Genomic DNA, 19,237 nt, shown 5'->3' on the forward strand with positions numbered 1-19,237 from the left:
CGTCCTTTTGCAGGTGATGCAGAATAATCACATAGCTTCTGTTACTCTCTATGGCCCAACGCGGCCCAGCAGCCAGATGAGAACATCGGACCTTCCCCAGTGAGCGTCCCCTGCAAAGTCAGCTAATCTCAATGCTACAAAATTAGTACAGCGTGCCTTGATTTGCTGCCACTTATAATATGGAAAGCACGTTATGATTTTTTCTTTTTTCAACAAACCTTTCCACCCAAGAGCGGTGTGGAAGGGAAATTCTCTCAACCCTTCATCATGGGGCATGGAACTGTTGATGGAGGAAAGCAGCTTAGGTGCCTGTGCCGTCGTTTATTCCTCTCCATTGCCCTCATCCTATGCAGCACAGACCCGAAGAGACTGTCCCTCCTTCTCAGCTGGCAGAAGGGGGGTATGGAAGAGGGGCATATAATGACTGCAAGAGTTAGAAGCACAAACTTTCTGAGCCTTGGAGCATCTGGAAGCAGGTATTGATTTTAGTCTGTTTGTGTTACCGTATTGATGTGGTGGTCACATTTTAAGAAAACGTGTGTGTATATATATATATAGATATAAACACATCGGTATTTCTGTGGCTTAGGACATTGTACCAAGTGTGACAAGGATGTATATATGTCCATGATTTCAGGCACCACATCTTTGTGTAACTTTAAACCAAGCAAGTAGCATGTGCATAATACTTGGTTGTAACATTTGCACTACATACACTTTAATTACTTGATAAACGTTTATCTTCACTGAGGAGCATCTGTGTACTGGGTGTGAGTGGGGTGTGATGGTTATTTAATGTACGCTGTGCATAAAGCTTATTTATACAGTGGATCAAATTTATCCACCTTCCTGCACTAATATGTACTTGATATGCTGAAACAATTTTTTTCTGCCATGGCTGGTTTACTAATTTTTTTTTTCATATGCAGTTTCAAAAAAAAAAATCTGGAAGAGGTCGTTTCTATGGCTGAATTATGTTTAGTGAAAAGGTTTGATATGATTTTTCATACTACAGAAAAATGTAATGAAGAAATAGCATTGCCTCATTTGCCTCTGTTCCAAAATCCTTTCTTCCTACTCTGTTTCCTTAGAGAAAGAAAAGCTGTATATAATGGTATCTCGTAAAGAAATTCCTGGGCTCTGTCACCACCAAGAAAACCTTCTCTGTAACTTTTGATGTGTGATTTTAATTTATGCCAAAGGTTTAGCCAAAGACATCCTTATTGTGGTTTCACCATTTCTGTACATAAATGCTAACTGCACACCCCACCCCAGCAGACAGGATTTAGGCTTCTTTCTAGTTGGGAGATGCTGCTCGCGACATTTTATCCCAGGAGGATACTTTAGGTTTCTAGTTCTCTTACCAGTCTTATTTGGGGGAAAATAGGTGGTCTGTCTTTGAAATATTGAACCCTTTTTAAAAATGGACAAGAGAAATGTATAATTTTATCCCATTTTTAATATTTTGGTGTAGCAACTTGTGATACATAGATGACAATTTTGTGAGTTTTACTATGTGTGTACAGATTTTGTAAATATGACATTTTTGTAATTTTAACTCCATGTACAGTGTAATCCTGTATAGTTTATCAATGAATGAGAGATAGGAAATCGAATGTTAACTGAAGTTTTGGATCCTGGACCAGTAGCAGGGATAAGTGTGTGTGTGTGTGTGAGATGTTCTTTGCCATTTAGTCTTCCTGTATACTGTGATACTCTAAACTGTTTTGCTAAAACAAACAAAAAAGCCCCATGGAGAATCTAATGGATAAGGAAAAAGTTACTGTTTACGTTTATCCCTAGGTGTCACTCCTGTTGAATCCCTGTTCAATCTGTGCTGTCTCCTGTGATCATTGCTTGCTAAGAAAATCCTGTGCCTCAACTTTCCTTTTGTTTCCTCTCTAATTTTAATTTCATTTTACATAGCCCTTCTGTAAATTAAATGGAATAATAATGAGCATGTACACTGAAAGAAAAATAAAATGAGACTCTCAGTTACTGTTTTTGTGTTAAATACAGTTGCTGGGTGTTTTTGTAATAAAATCATGAATGTTTTTGCTTTTTTTTCCTTACCAATCAGTCCCTTTATTTTACTGTCTTTCAGACATTACATTTGATGTATGTGACTAGTGTTCCTCCTTTAGAGCCGAAACAGTCTGTTCTCCGAAGAAGCAGTATAAAAACTAACATAATTGCAGTCCATTTTCTAGTAGACACATGAAAGCATATTATAAATTGTTACCCTGAAGCGGAGAAGGAAAGTCTTTCAATATGGTAAATAACACTGTGGCTTCTGTATTGTGTTCAAAAACGTGATTGTTACACTCACGGCAGCCCTTGGGTATCGTTAAAATCGATCAAGCTTCCAAGAGTGTGAATATCCTGCAACAGAATGGAAGAAATTCTGCAGCAAAAGGAGCAAATGTGAATTCTCCTGCTGCTTTCTCATGCCCTAAGGTACTTCAGTAGAACAGCGCTGAAACTCCTGGGGCCATTCGCATCCCTCCTGCGCTGGCGGGGTCACACAGGGCAGAGCACTTCGCTCTCCCTCCTCCAGCATCCCTCAGTTTTGCAATATAAAATAACCTTGCTCCGCGTGCTCTCGGAGAATTTTATCCTCTCTGTTATTGAGATGGCGTGCGTGCTCATGCTTGTTACTAAAACATGACAGCAATCCTGCTAATAATTTCAATTAATTTTAGTTAATCCTTTTCTAGTAAAGGCTCCAGATTAGCTGCAGGAGGAGGTAAATTCTTGATGGGACGATTTGAGTAATGGATATGCTACTAATATCCTGCTTCAAGCATATTCGGTTGAAATTCCTCAGAAGCGTGAGGTCAGGAGGCTGCTGTAGTGTGGCCTCAAGCCTTAGGACAGGCTGTCAGTATTTAACAACCTCAGGGACTCCATCTTCACTGGTAATGCTCTGAGGCAAAGCGTAGTGTAGATAAATAAAATCAGCTCTCTTGACAGCCCACATACTTCTCTAGGTCAGTCCCGTCGTCTTGAAAAGTTCCTCTGTAGCAGACAAAAATTAAAAGCAACTTTGTGTCTTGTCCGCTGCTGATGGGCTGAGCATGGAGCATTTATTTGACTTTGGGGAGAGGCAGAGCTGAAGAAGGACACAGGGAGATAATGTGGAGCAGCTCTTTTGGGTTTCCTCACCGTTCCTTTGTGATTGCAGCTGCTCATAGCTCGCTCCTCTGAGATGGTTTGATTTGTTTGCTGCTGTTTGCACTAAGCCAAGCTGTTCCTGTGCCGATGCTTTAGGGAAGCTGCTGTGGAGCTTTAAGGACTTGCTGGTGTGAAAAGGTTTGGACAGCGTGGGGGGAACTGGTGGCAGTTTTGAATCTCCAGATTGAAGAGAGGAAGGAACAGGGAATTGAGGAGCTCTGGGGTAGAAGGTGAGGATGGTGTGGGGGGAAGGAGGGGCTGGGACAAGGCTGTTTGTTTGAACCCAAAGCTGTTCCTGGCAGAGCGGTGGGTGCTCAGGGTGCCAGCTCGAGCTCTGCTGGGCCAGCTGGGCAGGGTGCATCCCCATCCCCATCCCCTCCCTAAGGAACCCGGGGGCTGGGGCTGTGTCAGATCCCATCTCAGCAAGTGCCCTTGTTAGATCTGTGATACGTGCCTGTGGGCAATGTGTGTGTTGATCCATCATCTTGGTTTCATGTGATAAAGCTGTTTGACACAATGTTAAGTAAAATTACATTTTTAATAAAATACATTGTGCATATGATCCAATTTTGATGTGTGCCTTTTGTGCAGAAATTAAAGAGTTTGTGTGTGTCTCTGCTTAACTTGAATGTTGCAATATTTTCCACAGTATTTCAGTTGTTTACACTTAATAAAACTGATTATTGTGCCCTTCTTTGTGGAGGTGAAACTGACATTTCTTCCCGTACTCTTTAGGCCTGCAAGCAGTCCCTGGGCTCCGGTGAATATTAAAATACAGCCAGTACTATATAGATCAGTGCTGCTCTGTAATACTAGAACCCTCTGTTCCCCCAAATGCAGTTCCTGTCAAGAAAACCTCATCTTCTGTTGCCAGGAACTGTCACACTTCTAATTCTAGACAGGTTTGGTTTTGTGAGGGTTTTTTTTATGAAATAGTGATCGAGTGGTGTGTGAGAACTGATTCATGCACTCATGATCGTTTGTGTTCCAGAACTCCCATCAAACTTGTTTGAAACAGAATGTTTCCTACGGCTCAGCATTGCAGCAAGACGGTGATTCATCGTTATCAGGGGCTGGCTGGAGGTTCCACACCAGCTGGTGTTTTCCGAAGGGAAAGCGAGGGCGTTGGTGCCCACTTCACATGGACTCTGTACACGTCGTTTGTGACCGTCACTCAGCAGCACCGCTGAGCTGGAGGTCTGTCAGGTTTTGTGTTTGATGGCTCCAAATGGATGTGAAAGTAAATCTGCACGTGTGAAGCCGGGTGGCTCTTATGTTGAAAGAAATGTTATGTCCGAGCTGTAGCTAAATGCTCCAGAGTATTTGGACGAGGACCAAGGTGTCTGATACGGCAGAATTTCACGTGGGCTGCTTGTGTTTTATAGGACGCTGAGTTCAGAATAATTTTTGATGGTGTGATGCAAAAAATGTTGTTCCATCTCTGCAGATACAATTGTTCCATTTGCCCCATAAACACCTTTTTTTTTTTTTAATTATACCTCCTTTATCTTGGCTACACCAACACAAAGCAGTGTCTTCTCTGGCTGACCATGTCAGACACAACCTGACACAGCAGATGGAGCCAAATATAAATACATTGCTCTGTGTGTTTGGGGAGTTAAAATACAATTGAGTTGCAGTTGGTTCTTTTCATGTAAGGTATGGCCCAGGATGTTTCAGAGATAAGGTTGAAGCAAAATAAGGGGAAATTAAAAATAGAGCTTACTGAAGATCTAAGTCTTAAGCATTACAAAAGGGTCGGGAGTTAATGAAGGAGGGTGCTTTGTTCTAAGCCAGGGTTTAACCAGTTCCCCGAGTGAAAACTGCACCTACAAAGGGATTTGTTTTTGCAGGGAGTTTGTGTTGCTTGGAAGGTTCGGGCTGAACTTAAATACCATATTCTCTACCTATGTGGATTCTAGCTCTAACTAGTAAAGTCACTCTTTAAATGTTTTATCTGCCAAACCTTATATGCGAGGCTTTTGTTTTGTTTGTAGGGATGTATATTTTTCCCGCAGGCAAAGTCATTCCTTTGCATGATCTGGGAACACAGACCGATCAAAACAGTGGGAAAGGTAAGCTGGAATTTGTAGGGTAGGTCACTTGTGTGGTGTAAGATCAGGTTTATAACAACTTTTGTTCTGGACTAGACTGTACTGCTTTAACATAACCTTTTCTCTTTCATACCCTAATTAACTTTGTCATTTTAAAGTACTGCATATTGCAATTTTGGAAGCTGATTTTAAGTGCCTTAGTGTTTCACACCTCCGCTACATATTCCACTTAGTGCATCGGTTTTGTTCCAGTATTAATATCCTTCAGCGAGACGCTTAGTTTAAATACCACTCACAAAAAAAGCCCTGCATGATCATGCAGTGCGCAGTCTAATCAGCTAAGTAATCAAAGCAGCCTGAATCACTGTATTCCCTTTTCACCTCCGCTGGTCTCTCTTAGAAAAACCGAACCCGTGAAACCCCAAGTTTGCCCTGTTCCTCACTGGGGAGCTCTGTTACATCTATAAATATGGAGGCTACTAAGATGGTTTCACCCTTTTCTTCTGCTCCTACAGCTGCAGTGAGCATTTGTCTTAATATCGCGGCTTTATTCCTGACCCAGCTCTGTCATCCCCTTGGGGACAAGGCAGTCAATGCGGACCTGTGTTATTTCATGGGGTTTTTCACTGGGCTTGTCAAGGGATGGGCTGGGAAAGGAAGGGAGAGCAAGAAGCTCCGTGAGCCGGGTTTGGATGGGTTGGAGGGAGAGCGAGAAGCTCCGTGAGCCGGGTTTGGATGGGTTGGAGGGAGAGCGAGAAGATCCGTGAGCCGGGTTTGGATGGGTTGGAGGGAGAGCGAGAAGATCCGTGAGCTGGGTTTGGATGGGCTGGAGGGAGAGCGAGAAGATCCGTGAGCCGGGTTTGGATGGGTTGGAGGGAGCATTGGGCTGGTCAGGACTGGTGGGGGAGCTGTTGGCTGCTCTTGGAGGGACTCAGATGTACTTCAGGATTTAGTTTTCCTCTCGTTTCTCAGTGTGGTTTTCTTACTGACCATAAGCCTAGAAAATAATGAAAAGTTGGATTTAAAAGTTTTACTGGTTTTGGTGAATGTCAGCAGAGTTAATAGCATCGTTAGGGATGTCGTGGGCTCGTTTTCAGGGCTGCCGAGACCTGCAGCTCCAGCTGGAAGGCGCAACTCAGGGGCTCAGCAGTTCTCCAAATTGTGCTTTGGGGTAGACTTCTTTTTTCCCCTGATCTGCTGATCTTTCAGCACTGTCCAGCAGTGCTTTAGTGAGGATCCTCTGAGCCGTTTGATTATATTCTACTGTTCGATTTTTGCAGCTGGGTTTTGCTTCTGAGAACCTGCTGTAGAAAGATGAATAATTAAACTGCAGACAGGAAGCACAATATTTTAATATTCAGTTGCTTCAGAGCTGCCTTTGGCTTTCTTTTTTACGATGGCTAAGTCAGCACTGGCCTGACCAAATGATGCATCTTGGCATTCGCTACCAGTTTGTGTGTTGAGAGATGCATTCGGAGGTGCTAAATGTGAGGTTCCAGCCAGCTCTGCTCGTTATAATGACCAAATCTGGCTATTTATGTGCAGTAGGAACAAAATTTGACTGTGTGTGGATCCCTGGGCTTCAATAAAACCTACTGTACTGTACTGGCTTCAGACGTTTATGTCTGCCTCGAGGAAGTCTGCTCGCTTTCCTTGCTACTGGTGGAACCCACTTAAGATGTTTTTATGTTTTCTCATGGGTTAGTCATGAAAAATGCCAAGCAAGGCTTTGTAGCGTAACCCGGACTGGTGCATTGAATTAGCCAGTTCATAAAAGCTGCTCAGAATGTCATTCTGAAATGAATGGTTTGGGTTTTCTCAGATGCATCAGAAAGGTCGGTAGAGGGTCCTTCCTGCCAGCTCTCATACACAACTAAGGTTTTAGGATTTCCTGAAGAGACCCCATCGTTAAGGAAACAATCTCCAGCTTGAAGTCAAAGATTTTTGCCTGCGGTAGTGAATTTATTGAACTTCAGGGGGTGCAGCACTGCCCTCCGGCATTCTGCTCACGTTTGGGGTCTGTGAACTTCCAGCTCAATGGCAGAACCAAACAAAAACTGTTGAAACTGGGTCAATGGGCCATGCGTCAGGCTGGAGAAACAAGAGCAGATGTATCTTTCATTATAGGTGCTAGATTTAGTATTCACTGGATAAAAGAAATGAGCTGTTCCATGGCCTAAGACAACAGAGCAAACAGTTTGCTCTAGTTCTGTTTCTGCCAGCTCGCAGGGTATGTGCTGGCACAGGTGGATGTTGAAAAACTTTGATCTGGGACAAAATGCACTTATTAATGCTGTATTGTGGGTAGATTGCAGATCTGAAGACATTTATAGAGGGAGGAGCCAACCTCTGTGCATCCCCAAGTTAAAAGGAAGATCTTAACAAGGACTGCTGAACCTGACTAGCTGCTCTGTAGGAAATTGTAAGGTAAGCTGTCTTTATTTTTCCGTCGTTGCTATTAAATTAAGTCCAGCATAGGGAAAGGTTTCCCAAGTTATCCAAAATACTGAATGATGTGTTTTTTCATGTTGCTGTCTTCATGAAAAATACCTGTGGTGTTAGTTTTACGACGTGTGCCGATGCACTTGACAGACTCACTCTGACAACTAGAGGCACGTCTGCATGCTGTCTTTTAATTGCGGTATAAATAATTTCCCAAACTGTAAACTAATCACAGGTAATACATTTCTGTACAAGCTCACAAATACGTAGGTATCGCACATTAGCAGACAGGGGCATGACGGGCTTTCTCCCACCAGCAAGGCTCTGGCTCATTTCCACACCCCATAGAGCTCCTAGTAAAGCTCGCACGAGCATTTTGTATTTCAGGATCGCATCCTGGAAATACGCCAAATCAACATGTGGTCTTTTGATTTCTGTATAGCTGACCTTTCCTTGGAAACACATTATTGTGAGGCTTAAATGCTTAGGATGAAGATAACTTGTAGGACTTGCTAATAATCTACCAACACACATTACCAGCTTGCTTTCCTTCATGTTGCGTGTAGTTAATCTGAGCACTGAGCCTGGATTATTGCTGGGTGGGAGGAAGGCTGGACCCAGATACAAAATGCAGCTGTGCTGCAGGCTCTGTTCAAAGGAAAGCAGCTTCTTGCACATTTACTATCATTTCCTTTGAAGCTGTGTGCATGTGCCTTCCTGAAGAGCGATGGTGTCGGGGGTTCTGTGATGAAAAGGGGTTTTGTCGAGGGGGAAAAAATTGCGAAAGAATTAACAAACACAGTACCAGAGGTGAATTCAGGCTCTTTGCCCCAAGAATTTCATAGCTTTTTGACCCCAATTTAGAGGAATTTACTTCCTCTTGGATGTCCAAGAAAAGGATGTTCTTTTAAGGAAATCTGCTGCTGGAAAAAAACCCAAAATGTTCTGAAGTATTGATTGTTCTTTGAAAAACTAAGCCGTCCAATGTTCTTGTCCAATGCTTAAATTACTTATGGAGTTACAGACTGACTGAAACTTGGAAAGATTGCTGTGTGGTTTTGCTTTCTTGCAATAAATTTAGAAAGGCTTTTGTCCTGAAGCTCTTCTATCTGAAGACCACTTTCTCCCTTCACGTGACGCCTGCGGCAATATGGAAATTCTTGGCTGCTCTTTGCAGTTGCCTGCGTGCCAGGCAAGAGCACCGGGGTCTATAGAAACCAGCCTGGTCCATTGACAAGTCTTCCTTTGGTTTGAAGAAGCTCCCAGACATGACGCAAGCAGCAGCTCCATGTGGTTTTACCCGCACGAACAAAGGCCAAAGGGTCTCTCCAGGTGCAAACCTTCTGAAGGTCTGGACTGGGTGGTGAGAGAGATCAGATACTGTTGGATGACTTTGAGTTTTCACTGAGCATCAGTTAGCATAGTGTAGACAGCCTGAGCTCATGGAAGTGCCGAAAACTGGTCCCCTGAGTCTGTCAATGGAGCAGATGCTTGAACTGAGGAGTTGCTACAAATAATGAAACATCAAGACTCGGAGGGATCAAGTCAAAGTTCTTCTTGTCCTTTCTTTAAAGGCCCTTTGGAAGTCCACCCCTTTCCAGTTATCTACTTGCTTGTTCTTTGCTCAACCAGCCACACCAGCCTCAGCCTCCAGTTTGTTTTCTTCTATTCCACCCTATCTGCAACATAGAATCATAAAATCATTTTGTTTGGAAGAGACGCTCAAGATCATTGAGGATCCTATAGGACCCCATTTCAATAGCTATTTTTTGTTCTTCTCTTCTTACGAAGCCTTCAGAAAGCCAGCCAGGCAGCAGGGATTTGATTTGAGCGTACACTAAGGTGACTTGATTTCCTTTACTCTATTTACTGTGTAGTTTGGTCATTACTCAATGAGTCCAAGTCAAGGTAACAAGTTGACAATGATCCCTGTGCTCTATCTTTTTTCATTTCTCAGATTTCTAACAATGCTGAAAAATCTCCAAGGACTGCATTTTGCAATGTGCTTTTTACACATTGGCCCACTAAGCACTACTACAGCTCTAATAAATAATAATAAATTAAAGATACTGGATGATTATTTGGACTCAGTAATGGAGAAGGACCTACATGATACATGTGTGCAAATGTGGAATTTTGGCAAATTCCAGCAATAGTTTTTAATCTTCTCTTGAAATTGTAAATAAGCTGTGCTAAAATACTCTGCTTCTACAGTTTATTTGATTGCGACAGTTTCCAGGTTCCCTTTCTCAGCTGGTTTGCTCTGTGGTTCTGCCGCAGTCTGCCTGCATTATCTGAGGGGTGATGCCTGTGTTGTCTGAGCTTTCCTTTTCCATTGGAAAGGCTTCTTCACTTGCTTCTTCTGAGTACAGGAAAGATGGGGGCTGTGGAGCAGGTTCCACATTAGCCAGATCTCAGCAACTTTCAGACTGTGAACCACCATGAGATCTTTGTAAAAACAGGGGTCAAATGTCTGTAGGTGTGGGGCAGCAGATGGCTTGACAATGCCAAAGGTCTTGAATCCTTCATGCAAAACGGGTTTGAGGTTGATTCTCTGTAAGCACATGCCCAAAAAGACGTCATCGATGGGGAAGAGTTCTACCTCTCTGCAAGCCCTGGAGAGCTTTCTCATGGTGCGGCTGGACAGCAAAAACCCTCCTCCCCCTGCGTAGGCTGGGTAGATGCTGAGCCCGTACATGGTCTCTGGGATGTAGTATTTGCTCTTTCGGACACGGATAGGGCGGGCGTTGTAGATGATGTCCCCAACAAAGAGATCCTCAGCGGGGTCATGTCTCTCAAGGAAGTCAACAATGTTCTCGACGTTGACAAAAACATCGGCGTCACCTTTAAAAATAAATTTCACATTGTGGCAGAATTCAGCAGCCCAGTTCAGGAAGTGGATCTCCTTCAGGGTCAGGTTGAAGAAAGTGTCCATGAAGTCCCAGAGTAAAATATCCCGGTATACCTGACTCTCCTGATGGATCAGGGTCTCCCATGTTGCCAGCGCTGTCCTATTCTTTGGTGTTCCAAGGAGGAACACTCGCTGGATCTGCTCCCCGTTCACCAAACCCTCCCTGCCCCAAGTTTTCCGGACAATCTCACGTCTGTCAAAGTCTTCAACTACCGACTTGATCGCAATGAGCAGAAAGGGACCTCCAGGTGTTTTCCTGCATTTCTTGGGCTGGTTAATGAGGAGATTGAAGTTCCTGTTGTCCTTGTTTAGGAGGTAGCGCTTGAAGTTGAAGGCAGAATCAGTCAACGGGGGTGGAGTTGTAGTTTGGACCCTGTTGTTGGCCACTTCTGTTCGTCTAACAATAGGAGTGACTTGCGGTCTGGGTACCGTTGCCTCTGCTGGCATCGGTCTCCAAGGTGCTCTGGGGTCAGAGGATATTTTTGGTGTTATCGAAGGCTGCTTCTGTGTTGGCTCCTTGTTTCCTACTGGGACTAAATGTTCCAGCTGGGAGTAGAGTAGAGAGCAGAGCGTGACCAGCAGGACGAGGGTACAGATTGCATCCCCCTTGAGACGAACTCTCATTGTCTCCGCGGTGCTTCTGGGACTGTTAAAAGCTGCGTTGGAGCTGCCTGGCACCAATGTCCATCTGTAAATAAACGTACGGTGTGTCAGCAACGCGGATTTGGCATCTTTGAAGCATGCAGGCAAGACTAACTCAAACACCATTTAAAAAACCAGCAGCAAAGTGCATTTTAACTCATACAAACACTTGCCCAAAGGCACAGGGGTTGCAAACCTAATCCTGACCCACGTGCTTTGGCTCTGTGACTTTGGTTAGTTAAGTCACCAACCTGTCACCCATCCTGAAAACTGCTCCCTAAGCACGAGGTGAAATCAGCCCTTCCTCCCCATCCCGTTCTGCCCAACACATTTTGCCATTTCAGAGATTTTGCTGCTTGGGGAGAAAAAAGATGAAAAATTATGAACAATACCATTCTTCCATAAATCATTAGTTTATTTTTTTTCCCTTTTTCCCCTCCCCTCAACTTAGTAACTGTTTCTTGCTGCTTTTACCCTTTTTGAGTGGAAACGGGGAGGCGCAGAGCTGACTGTTCAGTGGCCGCGTGTCCCTGGCGTTTCCCTGCACACAGAGCCAGCTCTTGTAAAACAGCTGTGATTTGTGCTTCAAAGAGAATACATTAGGCATGCTCTTGAGTGCACATAGGGCCTTTTTGCTGCCAGTAATCTTTATAAAATATTAAACCATTATAAATAACTTCAATTAATAAGGTTAGAAGGGGCACAGGTGTTTTGCCTCCCCCAAATCACCCTTACCAGTAAGCAAGAGGTGGGGAAATAAATCCCAGTACGCAGAAGCGAGGCAGAGCCTGATGTTACGAATGTTTTATTCATGCGTGAGAGATGAAAGTGCCTCTTGAAATACAAGATTTGATTCCTCACACTTTTCCCAAAGACCTTCTGTCTCATTCGATCAGTTCTTCAACTGCAAACGAAAAAAAAATAATAATAATGAAAGAGCAGTAGGTCACCTCCAGGGATGGTGACTCCCCCACTGCCCTGGGCAGCCTGTTCCAACAGCCAACAGCCCTTTCCAGGAAGAAATTTTTCCTAATATCCAATCTAAACTTCTACTGTCACAACTTGAGGCCACATTTTTTACCGTTTTCTGGTCTCTGACAGAGATTGCTAGGGTTTTCTCAATTTTTTGACCTTTTTACTGTACCTTTTACTTCTCTCCTAGGCTAGGCAGATGTTTTAACCGGCGTAGCTTTGATATTGATAACAGGATTGCAGAATTTTCTCTGATCTCTCATAAATTGTTGTTAACAAGCTTGAAATAATCAGAAGCTGTTTTCTGTTTATGTTCTTTCTGCCACATGACTTGGCTCATAACTATTTTCAGCCTCGTGAAATAGTCTCTTCTAACGCATATAGGATGTTAGTTTGCATTTTACATCTGTCACGTGCAAATTGCCCTTGGCAAGTCCTGATTGCGGTTCTCTGCAGCAACCCGCTGTGTTTCAGTTTTGCACTAAATAATCCTTTGTCTGTCAGGATGTGGTTCCCAGCAGGCTTTCCCTCATGTTGCCTTCAATAATTTTGAAGGCAAGCTCCGGGTATGAAAGGATGGTCCCACTTCACCCAGAACACGCTACCAAACTGGATCCGCTAAGGAGAGATAGTCTGTCTCTCTTCTGCCCATCCTGAGTGAGGACTTTTCTCAGAGCTATTGAGATACCTAAAATAGGGACCCTCTAGCAAAAAGCTCATCAGAACTAAAATTGAGGCATTTTTCCTCCTTCTGTTGTGATGGGATAAGGTTTATGTGCACGTGGTCCCTGGAGCAAGGAGATGTGGGGTCCCTGGTGGGACGGATCACGATAATGTCGGGATGTTTGTGTCTCTCCACTCAGGCTCTTTGTAAAGCCTCATCTTTCCTCACTGTAATAGCACTTTTTTTTTTTCCTTTTGTATGCAAAAGTTTGATCTTATTTCAGCTGCCAGGCTCCAGCAGGTAATTAGGGAACTGGATGAAAGTCCTGGCTCTTTCCTGTGTTTAATTTTATCGGCGAGAGTTTGGAATAAAATGTGTCATGAAACTCGTAATTTCCATGACTTACAGATTTATCCTGCCAGCATCTTGGAATCTGGCAGTAAATGCCCTTGGAAAAGCCAAGAAAAACCCTGAATTGTTACAAGCCTGGGCTGATAGCCTGAATTTTCTTATGTTTTTTCATTTATTGAAAGAAAAGAATCTGAAATAGCAGTTTCCATGCTGAAATAAAACAGTTCAGTGCTGAATATAGACATCTCATTTTCAAAAGAAGTTGCCAGCCCTTGAAGTCATTCCTCGATGGAATTATATAGGTTTTCCAGCCTTTTGAAGGATTACTCTGGATTATTACACAGGTGTGAGCTCTATCCGTGGATGTCAGTGTGGGAAAAGCTGTCCTGTTCTTGATTTCAGGGAGATTGATGACTCTGGCAGACACTCCACTATGTCCTAAAGCCAAAAAGATTATTCATCCACCTCGACACCAGGAAGAAAAAAAATTACTGGGCTACTAAAGCAAGCAGAAAATATTTGCTGCCAAACAAAAGAGACGTGATCACAGCAGAGCGTTTCTCGACACAGCATCCCTGCATCTCCACATCCAAGGCAGACGCATCTCTGCTTCATACACCACTGTGAGGGATCTCCATCCAACATCCATCTCCACCTGGGGAAGAGAAGGTTCCAGGAAGACCTTATTGCAGCTTTTTGGTACTTAAAAGGGGCCAATAAGAAAGATGAGGACAGACTTTTTAGCAGGGCCTATTACGATAGGACAAGGGGTGATGGTTTTAAACTAAAGGAGGGGAGATTCAGGCTGGACGTGAGGAAGAAATTTTTGACACTGAGGGTGGTGAAACACTGTCCCAGGTTGGCCAGAGAGGGGGTGGATGAACCATCCCTGGAGACATCCCAGGCCAGGCTGGACGGGGCTCTGAGCAACCTGATGAGCTGGATGAGCTTCGAAGGTCCCTTCCAAGCCAAACTATTCCATGATAATTCTGTGATAGTGAAACGGAGCTGGGGTTATAAAACTGCTGCATCACTGGATGCCTCGGGGAACATGGGCTGAGCTGCCAGGGCTGCCTCCCGTGTCCTCCAAGCTTGGGAAAACAGGCAGTTGTCCCTCGTTGTGTTGGCTGCCCAGGGATGGCTCCAGTTTGGAGTCCAGCTGGAGTGGGTCTGAATGGGGCGGTGCAGTTTGCCCAGCGGTGGGACACGGCGGGTCTTGGTGACAGTTTGGAGTGTCGCGTGTTGAGCTGCGAGCACCAGCAATGTTAGAGGGCTGAGAGGTCCCATAGCCGCGAGGTGGCAACGTGGGGAGCCCGTATGCAGGGGGAACGTGCTGGAAGGACCAAGGGGGCCACAGGCTGCTTGGCTCGAGAGAGGCTCCAAAATGCTCAGAAGCTGGAAGTGGCCGGAGATGGACACCGCACCCTGGGGAGCATCCAGGCAGGGAACGTGACCTGTGCTGTTGCGTGCTCGGGCAGCGCGCCCAGTCCTCCATCTGGTGTTCGTTTATTTGAGAGGAGGATTCTGAAATATGGCCAAGGAGTGCTGCAATAAAAGCAGTTAAATGATTTTTTTTTTTTTCTTCAAAATTGCTAGTACTTTCTTCCCAGTTGAATGACGTGAAGCCTTGAGCTCATCCTGGAAACTTCCTTCTTTTGCAGCAGCCGTCACGTCTCCATCACTTGGCAGTGCTGCTCACATGGGCCCAGGTGGGAAAAAGCCTCTGGATCCTGTCCCAGAAATCAGAAGGAGCTGTGGTGATTCTGGCCTGTTGCTTTGTGCCACGAAGAGTGGTTATTCAACTCACCCAGCCTCGGGAGAAGCAGCTGCGGTAGCGAGGCAAGCTGAAAAGGTGGTACGCTGAACAAGAGGGTACGAAACACAGCAACGAGCTCTGCTGGACGCTCATCCCGGCGCGGCTCCTGGGACCAACCGTCCCCACCAAGCACGGCTGTGGCTTGTCCACAGATCGACTTGCTGCCCCATTTCATGTGAGTTGGTGCTTCAAGGGGCTTTGGTGCCAGACAATTCCCCCCCCTGCATTCCCAGGTGTTAGTGAAGGGGCCTCGTTTGGAGCTATAGGATTACGAAGCCAGGCTGAATGATTCAATCTTCTTGACTGGAAGACAGGACATGCTGAAATACAAGAGATGCCCTCCGGCCAGTTGGTTAGTGCAAAGCCCTAGAAAAATGAAGTAACCAAAACAGTTGCTAAGCTGCCTTACCAGAAAAAAAGAGCCCATCTCATTCTGCTGCTTAGAAGTTTTGAACTCTGTAAGCAGAGAATAAGCTGTAGGATTTAATTAGCTGAATGTCTTAAGAGACCATTCCCAGGAGTCGCGATCATGAACCAGAGCCGAAAGAACACAGTGCGGGGGGCAGAGGCTCTCGGTGCTCAGCTGCACACCGTGGCACTGCTCGGACGCTGGTGGCCGGCGCCACCATCACAGCATCGCTCCGTCCCCATGCGCAGTGTCACCGGCGCAGTGTCACCGGCACAGTGTCACCGCTGCTGTTACTTGCATTGCAGCACCTGGAGGCAAAAGCTCTGTCGTTTGAAACACCGCACAAGCAGGTAACGAAAACACAGCCCCCACTCCAAAGACCGTTTCCAACTTTCCTGTCGGAGCTGCTTTTCAGGCCAGCGCAAACAAGTGGATGAGATCCATGCTGTTACAGGACAGGGCGCCTTACTTATCTCTCTGCTTGCCCCAGTCCTGAAATACGTGGTTTCATCAGCTTCCCGGCTGGCTGGTCCCGCTTTATTACAGTCTCTCCTGTCGGCGCTGTCAGCCTCGCCGTCGCGATGCCAGTCACTCGTTAGACAACAGCTCACAAACGGCTGCTCTGGTTGTCTCCGTGTAGCTTTCACCCCCGTCGGTGAAGCTTTCCTGAAGCATTTGAACTGAAATGCAGAGAAACTGCAGAGCTGCTGAGCGAAGGCTAGAGATGGATGCTAAGAAGTCTGCTCTCACTTACAGAGGTCCCAAAAAAGAAACTTGCACCATCCCCGGTGGAGAATCACGCGGTGCCGTGGCAGAAGGCAGCGGGGGAGCCCGGGTGGCCCTGGGCAGAGCTGGCTGCCCGCACGACCATCCCCACGGCCCCGGGAAACACGGGCTGCCGGCACCGCTCCTGCCATCGCCCTGCTGAGCTGGGTCAGTCAGTCAGGGACACGTGGCGCCCTTTGGGGGCTGCAGCTCTGCTGCGTGCAAGCAGTGTGGGATGTTCCCCGGCCCTTTCGGGGCAGGACGAGCCATCGGGGCAGCACCCGTGCGGGGCGGTGCTGCTGCCAGGTGCAGTGTGGCGAGCCCCAGCAAACGGGGAAAGAAGCCCCAGCAAACGGGGAAAGAAGCCCCAGCTCCTCCCAAGCACAGCACCACGTCTCCAACAAGAGCGTTCAGCTGCCGGCAACTTTAGGGGACGGTAACACGCAATTATCTTCCGCAGCCTTTGCAGCCTTGAGAGGTACTTTCCGAAATTCAGATGCAGGCTTGCATGTAGGTGGTCTGATTTTCAGAATTACGGAGAGCTCAGCAGCTCAATTTGCACCCCCAGTGCTTCAGGGAGACAGGGCCCTCCCGGAGCAGCCAAGTGCAGGCAAGGAACTTGCACGCTGTCTTGCAAACATTAATTTCGCCTGGCCCTGGGAGGAGCATAAAGCCTTGCAAGCTTGTGAAGGGGCAAGAAACGGCCCCACTGACACAACCGCCCTCCTTTCCCAGCCCTCCCCAGGCTGCAGCACTTGGGTTTCTTCAGCTCCCAGGCTCTCTTCTGATCTGATAAAGAATTTGGCTGATATGCCCCAAAACCCAGCAACTACAGTGCATTAGCATAGGCTTATTATTTCAAGATGATACCAAAGGCATAAGTTTATCAGAATCTGCCCAAAAGCTGTTAAAAAACATGATCAGTAACAGCTCGTTTCACTGGAACTGAGCGTTTTTTCTTTCTCTCTTTGCAACACTAGAGAATTTGAAAATTCCCATGTTTTGCTGAAAGCGTACAATAGCGTAACACAAGGGGAAGATTCATGTTCCTTTACTGACGAAGAATGGCTTGTAAATGTAATGTGCCGCCACTGAAGCATGTTCACGATGAGAAGGAACCCTGTCTTGTAGCACTGAAGGCATTATTTAAAGAAGCCCCAAACTTTCATCTGTAAAAACGACGTCAAACACACAAAGAAGGTTCTTTGGAAAATAAAGCATAAAGCTGCACGTTCAGCGCCTGAAGCTGACCCTGGTGCATGTTAATGATCACGTTTCAGGTTGCCGCGTGTAATGACGCTGCAAGAGCAATAAGGCAAAAAGAAAAGCCACGGGCTGGAGGCAAAGCAAGGAGGACAGACTCCACACCGTCCGCAGCAGAACTGATCAAACATACATAATAGATACTTACATCCCATTCGATAGCGCTGATCCTGCGTCCCCTCGGTAATGTCCCGGCAGCGGGCTGCCAAGTAGGCACATCTGGATATCGTTAGCGTCAGACATTCCTCAGCCTTTGAGCGAAACCGAGGAAACCCTGGCTGAGCCGAGCAGCGCCCGTTCCCCCGCACTCTGAGCCCTTTTCATGCCGAAACCCGGCAAAGCTTCCCCCAGCTCGGGTGCCTAAAGCCGGGGTGCGTGTGCCAAGGGGGGCTGGGACAAGGCGCCGGGCTCCCTCCTCGCACAGCCCAGCTCGCCAGAGCGTGGGGGAAGGAGCGACCGCGGATGGAAGGAGCGACCGCGGATGGAAGGAGCTGGGTCGGTGTCCCAGCGCCGGACACGTGATCGCGGACGGGATCGGCACCGCCAGCCCCGCTCCCGCTGCGCCCCGCGGGGACCCGGCTGTCGAGGGACAGAACGTGGAGACGGGCTGGGGACTTCCATCTGTTCTGCTGGTTTACCAGTTAAAAATAACAACCACAACAAAGGCTTTTTTTTTTTTCTTTTTTACTGTAAAATTTTCAATAGGAAACATACTAATTTGTCTGTCTTTTTTTTTCTCCACAATTTTTTTTTTTTTTTTTAATCCCCTTGTGATTATTTACCTCTGCAAAAGCTCCATATTAAGGTACTGGAGAGAGTGCAGAGGAAGGTGACGGAGCTGGGGAAGGGGCTGGAGCACGAGTGTGGTGGGAGCGGCTGAGGGAGCTGGGGGTTCAGCTGGAGAACAGGAGCTGAGGGGAGACCTTCTGATCTCTGACCTGCCCGAAAGGAGCTTGGAGCCAGGGCGGGTTGGGCTCTTCTCCCAGGTAGTAAGAGATAGGATGAGAGGAAATGGCCTCAAGTTGCACCAGGGGAGGTTCAGATTGGATATTAGGAAAAAAATCTTCACGGAAAGGGTTGTCAGACATTGGAACAGGCTGCCCAGGGCAGTGGTGGAGTCACCATCCCTGGAGGGGTTTAAAAGTTGTTTAGACAAGGTTCTTAGGGACATGGTTTAGTGCTAGATTTAGGTTATGTTTGGGCTCTGATCCTGAGGGTCTCTTCCAACTGAAACGATTCTGTCATTCTATATTAGGGAAACGGAGATCGGGCTCAGCTCAGAAAGAAAATCCACTTGGGTGTCAGTTTCTTTTTTTCTAGTAGGGAAACGATGGGAGGAGGCGAGAGATGAACAATACGGATGCTGAAGGCAGATGTGAGGGTCCCTCCCAAAACACTGAACAAAAAAAACCCCACCCATTTTTTTTTCCCCATTTAATTTGAATTACTTCAAAACAAAACATTTTTATTTGGAGCCAAATCTAAATTGCCATCGCTACCGATCTGCCAGCTGACGGCAGCCTTAGCGTTTCCTATCTCTGTGGTTCCGTTTCTTTACGGGAACGACGACCCTTTTTCCTCTAAAAGAGGCCAAGGGTCTGGAGAGTGCCCAGACCACAGCCCCTTTAGTGTGCAAAGTTTTTCATTTACAGTTAACTTGTGGTAAAACCAGGCTTTGATTTATTCTGTTCTTTTCACAAGCACACCACCGTTTTTTAAAAGTAACGTAAAAAATGCCTTTTTATAAGTGTCTATGGTTTTTTGATGTATTTTT

General features: G+C 46.1%; 2 protein-coding genes across 3 annotated transcripts in view; one reads left to right on the top strand and one right to left on the bottom strand.

Moving 5' to 3' along the window:
• Positions 1-1,986, top strand: part of PHAF1 (phagosome assembly factor 1) — a 32,007-nt gene extending 30,021 nt beyond the window's left edge. The window contains exons 17-18 of one of the 2 annotated variants that reach the window (XR_010606673.1): positions 14-476; positions 1,804-1,986. Coding sequence is in view for 1 of the 2 variants with exons in the window: in XM_065640823.1 (XP_065496895.1) it covers positions 14-103 (90 nt within the window). In the remaining variant the exon portion in view is untranslated. Of the gene's footprint in view, positions 1-13 lie in introns of both variants that reach the window. The other variant, XM_065640823.1, reaches the window with a different exon arrangement.
• Positions 1,987-7,872: 5,886 nt separating this feature from the next.
• Positions 7,873-17,926, bottom strand: B3GNT9 (UDP-GlcNAc:betaGal beta-1,3-N-acetylglucosaminyltransferase 9). Its single transcript, XM_065640856.1, has 3 exons — positions 17,612-17,926; positions 11,959-12,127; positions 7,873-11,269 (listed from the first exon to the last, which is right to left on the bottom strand). The coding sequence occupies exon 3, from the start codon at positions 11,203-11,205 to the stop codon at positions 9,961-9,963; it is 1,245 nt and encodes a 414-aa protein (XP_065496928.1). The 5' UTR covers positions 11,206-11,269; positions 11,959-12,127; positions 17,612-17,926; the 3' UTR covers positions 7,873-9,960.
• Between the last annotated feature and the right edge of the window lie 1,311 nt (positions 17,927-19,237).

The sequence above is a fragment of the Caloenas nicobarica genome, chromosome 9, assembly GCF_036013445.1.
Source record: "Caloenas nicobarica isolate bCalNic1 chromosome 9, bCalNic1.hap1, whole genome shotgun sequence".
Classification (NCBI taxonomy): Eukaryota; Metazoa; Chordata; class Aves; order Columbiformes; family Columbidae; genus Caloenas; species Caloenas nicobarica.

Coding starts and splice junctions, on each gene's coding strand:
- B3GNT9 (XM_065640856.1), bottom strand. CDS start 11,205: ATGAGAGTTCGTCTCAAGGGGGATGCAATCTGTACCCTCGTCCTGCTG.